The following is a 9,141-nucleotide window of genomic DNA, read 5'->3' as shown; positions in this document are numbered from 1 at the left end:
ATGTGGGGAATATCTGGAATAGATGGTACAAAGGAAATGCGTTAGGTTGAGAGCCCTGCTCCTTGCTGACATGAGTGCCCAAGAATTAGCTGATTTGATTAGGATCAGACTCTCATCTCCATACCAGCTGTTAATATGTAATAGCTCAAATTATCCAAGATTGGTGAGGTCAAGGGGTTTGCTGTGTAATCTCCCTACTTGAATATGTGTCCAGGGCCAAAACTATGCTTTGGAGATATTCCTTGCTCCTGCCTTTACTGGCAAGAGCTAAAGGGATGCCCTGGGGCAGGTGACTGATTCCACCAGGGATGAAGCACCAGCAGACCCCTCCTGCCCTGGTGCAACATTCACATTGGCTTACGTGTGCAGAAAAGGTGGGATCAAAACAGCCTGGCGCGTCGTCTGCTGCATTACTGTCCTACCCCAGCTGACGCAGAGGGAGCCCTTTTGAAAATCTGACCCTCGTTTGTGGGAGCTGAAATCTTGCAAAAGCTGGATTCGGGAATGCCTGTGGTAGTTTCTTAATTAAAATCTAGCGTTGCCCACCCCTAAAGCTTCAAAATGTCAGCAGCGTGGCGGTGCAACAGGGAACGACAGCAGCACGAGGTGCTCTGCATCTGCTTGCACTTCAGGGTTTCATCCACCATCGTATAATCTCATTTACTGGTATTTCCATGCTGAACATATTTTCCTTCCTCTTCACTCTTTGAACAGTCAAATCCTGATGTCTTAAGCTGATACACCCCAAAATAGCCAGGACTTGGAAAAGCCCCCAGCCCTGAGCCTCCCTGCAGTCTCCTCGTCTGTCTGGCAGGGATGGCAAAGCTCAGCTGTCCATGTAGGGATTTGGGGATGAAGGCTGTCATTTATTAAAGCCATTTGGGGACTCATGTGGGAGAGGGGACATTCCTGAGCTGGGGAGCCGATGACAGTGAATCTGGAAGGCTTCATTTCTAACTCAGCAAGGCTGTTTTTCCTTCCTGCCAGGACTGGAGCTTCTTGGCAGGACCGGGGAACCTGCAGAGCTGACTCCGATGTTCTGTGGATAAGAGAAATGAGCATCTTTGAGAAATGTTCTGGCTCTTCTTATATATGGGAAACTTGACTTAAAAATTGTGGTTAGGATGTGTCTTTCCTGCCCTCCCTTCCCAGGAAAACACTGGAAGGAACCTCAATGCCTTATCTCTGTAAAATCACCTTCACTCTCTGTGGCTGTTGATAACGATTGGGTGGTGGCCACTTACTCAACCAGTTCTGGGTGAAATGGTCCAGAAGGGCCAGATTCATCGCTGTGCAGGTTGTCTGAGTGCAAGAGATGCTTCAGTGAAACAAACCCGGTAATTTCCATGGAACTGCAGTAAAATACCTCTGGTAGCTCATTATCTGCTTAGTTAAGGCAGTAATAAATGATTCCGTAAAAGCCTAAATAGGTTAAACAGAAGTGGAAGTTTCTTGTAAAAGCCCTAGATTGCTTTAAATGCTAATCACTGTTAATTATTTAACACAGTGCTTTCAGGAATGATTGCTCTGAGAGGATCAGAAAGATTCGAGTGTCATTCTGTAAAGACCCGTTTCCCCATCCATTTGCAAATTCTGGCATTCTTGGTAAGCCTCTGCAAGTGGAGACCCCAGAGTCAGAACAGGTGAGTTATTTCAACAGCAGATCCTAGATTATCCACGTATTCCAGCCCAGTTTCCTGCCGAAGCTGGGGGGTGCAGGAGGGTTTGGTGAGAATTTCTGCTGAGCCACTCAAGCTGGTGTTGTCCGCAGGGATCAGCGTTGCCTGGTGCAGGAGCGCTGCTGTCCCAGGCCTCCAGGCACCCTGTATGTGAGGGCAGAAAAGGATCTGGGGTCCTCTGGCAGCAGATATCCCCTTTGTTTCTTGCGGAAAGGTATCTTGTAATCCCAAACTGCTGGCCTTGAAAACATGAGGGAGAGTTAAATCACAAGGGATTCCCCCTCTCCCCGGCCCCGGTTTTGGAAATTCCAACCGAGGAGGAAAGCAGCAGGCGGGAGCGAGGGAGCCCAGCTGCTGGTGCATGCAGAGGAACCAGCCGGCACGGGGGACGCTGGGTGGTGGGTCCCCATAAAAAGCACTCTTAGTTGTGAAAAGAAACATAAAGTTTCCAGAGTGGCCTGGGAATAGAGCGAAACAAGCGTTTCTGGGCAAAGAGGGGACAAACTCTACAGGGAACGTTCTTGGGGAAACGCCTGCAAGCCAGGAATTTCCCAGTGCAGCCAGTACGGGCTAAGCCGCAGGCTAAGGCAACGGCTGGAGAAAAAACACTAGGGATGAGCCAAAGTATTGTTTGGAGGGTTTTTTTAATGCATTGGTAAGGAGGGAGATGTGGGTTCCTCCGTGTCTTCAGGGGCTTTCTTCACTGTGCGGGGACGTGCACGCTAGTGTCCTTTTACTGCTTACTTGGATACAGGGAGCAAAATGGAATAGTTCTGCCTCCAGGGCAGGATCCATGTTACCTAAACCGTACTGTGGCTAATGTCTGTCTCGCCTGCCATCCACCTGAGTGTTTTATTAGCGTTGCTGTTTAAGATAACTGGAAAAAAAAAAAACCAAAAAGCAAAAAAACTTGAACCAGAATCTGCTGGTTTAGTCACTGATTATTTGCCCTTTTCTATTTGTGGCAATGTTATCGCAATGTTCTGACGTAGTTATTGCATCTATGGCTAAATAAGCCATTTCAGTTCTTCTCGTTGTCATGTTTTCTAGACCTCAGATCGTTCCCAGTGCTTTCCTCTGGATTCTCTCCAGTTAATTCATGTAACTTCTTGAAATGAAGTGCTCAGGGTAGACCTGTACTGTTTCAGTTCCCTTTTTTGTCGGTGGGGAAAGCAGTTGTGTGATGGAGAGCAAACTGGAGAGTGAGCTTTCCAAAGGAGTGCAAGGCAGCTGGGGTCCAGGGATCCAATCGGAGGTCTTATCTGGAACAGAAAACAGAAGAAAAATCAGGATATTTCATTAAAATAACAAGCTAAGTTTTATGATAAGCTCCTTGGGGATGGCACAGGGGAAAAGTTCCTGCATGAAACCAGACGCCCACTGCTCGCTCGGCGGTGGGAACTATCGGGAGGCACCGCTCCGTCCCTGTGCTTCTGGGAGCGCTGTGAGGGATGGCCCAGCCAAGCGGCGGCCGTGAGACCTCTGCTAGTGGCATGGGGCCGTTCCTGCCTGCTCTGCAGCCCACGTTTGCTTTATGGCCCTCACAGGCGAAGCAGTTCCACCGCCCGGGAGGTCAGCCTTGCTTAGGGAGCTGGAGGCCGGGTGCAAACATCCATGGTACCATTTCCAAGGAGATGTTTTCGGCCAGCAAGCCATAACGCTGGGAGTGGAGGAGCTTGTGTTTCATTTTTCTGAGTTTTCAAGGGGGTTTTCAGTCGCCTGTGGTTCGGGGGTTTGCTTTTTGTTTCAGCTGTGGAAGCTGTGTGAATGCTGGGGTGTGAAGGGTTGCAGTTGTTCATTAAAGTAGTCTGATTTTCCCCTTCCCCCCCCCGCCACCCACAGCCCGTGACCCAAAGTGGTGTCTTACACTTCCCTGCCTGCTTCCCGCTGCCTTCCATGAGCATCCACAGCTTCAGCCCTGACCCCTGTGTATTCCTTCCATTTATTTGTTATGTTCCCTATTACCTGTAGCCATCTGCTTGGACTAATTACCCAGCTCTTTACAGCCCCCCGGGGCAGGCAGAGTGGCTGTCTGTGTATAAATCAAGTTTGCCTTTCTTCACCTTTTTTCATGGTCTGCTCTTTCCTCATTTTCCTTGTAATGAGGCCGTGGAGAACAGTCAGCACCTCGTGCTATCGCCTTTGCCCATGTTTAATTGTAGTTGGCGTTGTGGTGTCAACCATTGCCTTGAAAAAATCTGTCCAGGTATCCTCAAAGTCACATCATCAGGGAAGAGGGGTACGTGATGCCTTCCAACAAGCACAACGAGGAACGGGCGCTTGAAGCAATGTGGGTAAAGCCAAAAGTGTCGAAGATAAAGTCATCGTTAAAAACTGCAATTGCAAAGGGCGATCCTGCGGGGCTGCGGTTTGCAGCAGACAAATGGTGCTTGTAAATGACAATTCCAACACTTCTTGCTTTTGAAATATCGATGCTGTGTTCCCTCCTGCCCTCTAACTCTTCTCCCTGCAGTATTTAGCACCAAGGAAGGGGAGAGGCTTCTCCCTACCGTAGCCTTCTCTGCCCTCTGTTCAGAGTGGAAAAATTACAGAAGGGAAAAAAAAAAAGCAACAAAAAAGACACTTTCCACTGGCGTGTGCTCTGCTGTGTTCAGTGACAGCAAAGGGGCGACGAGGCAGAGACTTAATAGTTTGGTGTAACTTGAGTTAGTTAAAAATGCCGCGCGTTTTCTGCCTAAAAAGGGAGAAAACTTAGTGGGATTCTTTTTTTAACATAAAAGAACTAGTTTTGCAAGCTGTTAAGCTAAAGAAATAAAATAAAATCAGCTTTCCTCACTGCGTATCCGCTTCTCAAGTACTTGCTCGAAGATGCTTCAGCCACCTTGGTTGCTCACTGTCAGTTTGAGTTTTCAGCTACCTGCAATGAACGCCCCTCTTCCTAATCTTAATTTTATATGAACGCGAATCTTGTCAACGCCTGGTCTGAACGTAAGTGTTGAGTTTGTAGATATTTGCAGAATTTTCATTTTAAACTCTGCCTCCAAATGCTCTGTAACTTGCCACCGGAATGATGGGCAAGTCGGCACGTTCGTGTGTTTTTTTTCCTCTTAAAGCAAATGCCCTTAGAAGGCTGCCCTAAACCGAGGAATAGCTGCGTATTCTTTGAAGGTGGTGGATCAGGCAGTGTTGGAGGGGAAAAAAAAGCAACTTGGTGGTTGTGCTTTGGATAGAAACCAGCAGAAAAAACCATTTGTCAGTCTCCTGCGATTTGTTATAACACGCTGGCCTATGGAAGGTGCCAAATCAATGCACGTTCCCTATAGAAGCGTTTCTACTTGGTTAACCGGGTTAAACCACTTAGCTCTTATTTTATTATCTCATTAGCAATCCAACCCCCATGTTTTAGGGCTCCAAGTCGATGTAGTTACATGGACAGCCCTTGAAATTTGCCAGAATCCCCTGGACTCCGCTAATTCTAATTGAAGCTGGCACAAATTTGAAACGCAGGCAGCGATAAGCTGTTCTGAGCCTTGGAGCATTGCGGAGCAGAATGTGAAATGCTTATTATATGAGGTTATTTGATCAGATTTAACCATTTTAGGGCAAAGATAATTTTGCTAGGGAGCTAAAAATGGGTCCAGGTGATGATGTTCGTTCCTCTACAAATCAGTATGAGACACGAGTGTAATTGCACGTGAACACGGGGTGTTGAGCAGCAGACCTTGTCCCGTGTTCATGGAAATGATCGCTTGAGTCCTTTCACAGTCTTTAATTCTCTATGAAATTAAAACGAATTTTGCAAATGTAGGCTTGTCCTGCCTGTTGGCTGACTTTGCAGACAACGGTAGACCCCAGCCATCGTCCCCACTTCTTCTCCGCTCCCTTCCCTGATCTTCATCTCCGGTTCTCCTCTCCACGTAGGCCTGGTACGACGGACACTCCCAGCAGCTGCCCTCCTGATTGAGAATGGCTTTTTTCTCACGAGTGCACTGACTGTATTTTCTGCTTTCAGAGACTTGCGTTTCAACCACATCAAGGAGATACAACCTGGAGCCTTCAGGAAACTGAAGAACCTCAACACGCTGTAAGTTCCGCTCGGTGATCCCGCAGTGAGGATGTCCATCTATTACTTGTGTTAATGCTGTCCCCCATAACAGCTTAAAGATGGCCTTGGTCTTTTAGTTATTTCAGCCAGGTTGTACGTACTCAGCTAAAGGTTTAAAATTCTCTCTGTTCAACCTTGGATCATGTTTCTTACCCTTTTTAATTAAATGTGCAATTTAAGAACTTTCATTTTGGCAATGAACCTGTCTTTCTAAAAAAAAAAATTAAAAATCCTGATGCATACTGTCGCTGCCTGAGGACGTTTCAGCAGGTATGGCTTTAGAATAGGCCATAAAACCAGTTCTGGCCTGGGATTAAGGTAGCAGAGGGATGCATTAAAAGCTTCTTCCTTTCCGTGGCCTCCTCAAATGCATGAACCACGTTAGCTGCTCTGCATGATTTTGACGGGAGTGGGAGTGCGTCCTTTCACATGCCGTCTTGTCCCTGTGCCTTGCCCTAGAATAAATGCCTACACATACCCTACTGTGGGTAGGAATGGGAGTAGAAGGCAGTTCCTTCTGGTTTGCATCCCAGCCAGAGCAGGCATGCTCACGGCGGTGTGATATAAGTCGGTACCATAAGTTTCTCACTCTGCTCAAAGGAAATAGTGGGAGCCTTTGTTGCTTCTTGCCGCTGCAAGCCTGGGGATTTGCAGATAGATATGAGTACATCTGCATCGTGTAGCCAAGAGGTTGAAAACAAACCGGCTCCCAAATCAGGAACAGAAGCTGTGTCAGCACTGCGCTGGATGTAATTGGCCTGTTGAGACTCAGATCTGATTATTCAAGCTGTAATATGGTGCTAACAGCTATAAGATTTCCAGGTCCAAGCTCGAATCTCCCTGCGAGGCAAACCAGCTAGGTTGGGAACCGGCACTGCCCAACAGACACCCGCAGATTTCCTGGGTTCATAGATTCATGACCCCAAATGGCAAGAGAAAGTCCAGATTGTTTTTTCTGTCTGCCAAGTCCCTGATCCGGTAGAGATGGCAGTGCTGAAAGAGGGAAGACCTGGGCTATGAGGAATTCGGTCAATTGTTGGATGTTTTAGGAAGAGTGGGAATACAGCAGGACTTTATCATAGAGCCCCGTTCAATAGCTATCTTTTAAAAATCAAAATTTGCTAAATATTGTTTCGCTGTATGTGTGGGAATGATTGGCCAAACCACAACTGCAGGATGCTTCAGATTGTCCTGGCCATAGCCCAGGCCCTTTCTCATAGGAGAGGTAGAAAACTTTATTGCCACCGATGCTGTTCCTCCAGAGCACAAGGACAGCCCATGTTAGTCTCTCAAACAGCACCATGTGGTACTTAATCACCAAAAATAATAGAGAGAAAAGATCCTGAAGATTAATACTGTTGGATTTCTGTCATTTGAGGTAGGGTGAGAAAAGTGACTAAAATATCTAGAGGGAAAATAGAGTCCAAGTCCGTAGGGTTTTACCTTATCACAAAGCTCTGCTGAGGCATCTTGATCTCTGGACCTGCTCTTCCACCCCTGAAGCTCTCCTGAGTCGAGAAAACAAACCCTTCCAAATTATGTCATCTCTGTGTGATGCAGACAGATGTTTGGCAGGCAGCATGGCAGGACCGCCAGGCTAGCTTCAGCCAAACCCTGGGGAAACGAAGGATGCTGGCAGGCCTTCACTTGGAGAGACGCTCCACCCAACCTGCGGAACTTTGCAAGAGGTCCCAGTTCCTGCCCTGCCAGTGCCTTGGTCTAGGCAGGTCCCTGGTATCTGCAAGGTTTCTGCTTCTTTCTTCTGATTCCTGCCACTCTGCTTCAAGCTAGATATAGATACGCAGCCTGGCTGAGACGGAAAGACCCGTCTCTATTATACCTCTTTATGCTCCATGTCCAATTCTTTTTGCTTTCTGTCTCCACACCCTCCTGGACAACCCACTGCTCACTGCAGGGGGGTTGGACTAGATGACCTCTAGGGGTCCCTTCCAACCCAAAACATTCTATGATTCTATGATATCAAGGACAGCAAGTCTATGAACAGCTACTAAAGGGAATAGGCCCAAATGTACCCCCCTAACATCCCTAATCTGATGACTGTGGTTGCTGGGACAGCAAGAGGAACATGTTTCGCACAGGTCGTGGGCAGGCTTTCCCTAAATAGCGTCCTATGACCATCATCAGAGCTGGAATACTTGGCTAGGTGAGACACTGCTCTAACAAAATATGGCATTTTTATATTTGAATTCTGAAAATCAACTGCTTTTGCAAATGCAACCGCTCCATTTAGATGGTACTTTGTATGCTTGGTTGTATTTCTTGGTTTGGTCAGCAAACTGGAAACATCAGTTATTCTCACACTTGCAGTAGGTAACTCCCATGGACGAGGAGCTCGATAACTGAATGAGGGAACGTCAGACCTCATACTCCTAAAGCAAATATCTCTCCAGGAACTTTGATTTGTCTCCCACATCAAAAGCGATGAGAGCTGAAGAATTTGCTGATGTTTCTTAGATGGTAAACTTTTGCCTGAGGAGCTCTCATAGGTCTTCAAGTGATAAAGAGAAAAAATCCTTTCAAATCCCTGAGAGACTTGCTGGGAAAGTTTGGCCAGGGTATTTGCAGTGAGAGGTTTGGAGTAGCTCAGGCTCCATATACAGAGCTCTGAGCTTGCAGTTTTCTGCTGTGGGGCTTAAATAGATGTTCCTTAAGCAAATAAATGCTTTAAAAGAGCTTTTTCCTACAATGGTTTGGCCTGAGAGAGGAAGGGCAGCAGATTCTGGTGAAGCTTCTGTTCTGCATCTCCTTTGGGCAGGATGGCTGTTCTATATCCAAGTTTGACAGTTTATAAACCACCCTGATAAGGAAACCTTTGTAGCCTGAGGTGGAGGTGGACTGTGGTGGGACTGACGGATGAGGAGCCTGCCATGAACGTCCAGTGGGACTTTTCAGCAGTTCAAACCCTCCCCTGGCTCCCCTCTCTTCTTTTCTCTCCCTGGTGCGGAGATTTGATAAATTGCAGAGCTCTACTTTAAAATTAAGAACAGGAGCCCTGTTTGTGGAAGGGAAACAGTCATGATATGCTTCTGGCTGGGGACTCCTGGTACAGCACCACAGGTAACGAGCTATTATCCTAAATCCTGCAGCACCAGGAGCTTGCTCGTTGGCTGTCAGCAACGTACCATGCTCTGGAGAAGTCCTCCTGGGCCAAAGGTCTTAGAGTTGTAAGGTTGCCTCATCCCTTCCTATTGCCTCTTCTCAGTCCCCATGCAGATGTTGGTGCCAGGATCTCCCTTATGTATTTTTAAACTGTTAGTATGCCCACTTGATGAAAAAAAAATAAAAATAGTGTAGCAGGGGAGGGGAAAAAACTCTTGTATGCCATCCATAAAGTACCCGCAGCTCCTCAACAGATGTTTTGCTTGAGTTTGCCCA

The 9,141-nt window shown here is 47.1% G+C and overlaps 1 protein-coding gene across 1 annotated transcript in view; it reads left to right on the top strand.

Annotated features, from left to right (window-relative positions):
- LOC104125123 (peroxidasin homolog) overlaps nt 1-9,141 on the top strand; it is a 48,882-nt gene that overhangs the window by 4,562 nt on the left and 35,179 nt on the right. The window contains exon 2 of the mRNA XM_009637530.2: nt 5,653-5,724. Coding sequence (XP_009635825.1) covers nt 5,653-5,724 — 72 coding nt within the window. The remainder of the gene's footprint in view (nt 1-5,652; nt 5,725-9,141) is intronic.

This window comes from Egretta garzetta, unplaced genomic scaffold, assembly GCF_000687185.1.
Source record: "Egretta garzetta isolate BGI_Z169 unplaced genomic scaffold, ASM68718v1 scaffold84, whole genome shotgun sequence".
NCBI classification, from domain to species: domain Eukaryota; kingdom Metazoa; phylum Chordata; class Aves; order Pelecaniformes; family Ardeidae; genus Egretta; species Egretta garzetta.
The sequence above is the reverse complement of the archived record's forward strand: the minus strand, read 5'-3'. Positions and strand labels throughout refer to the sequence as shown.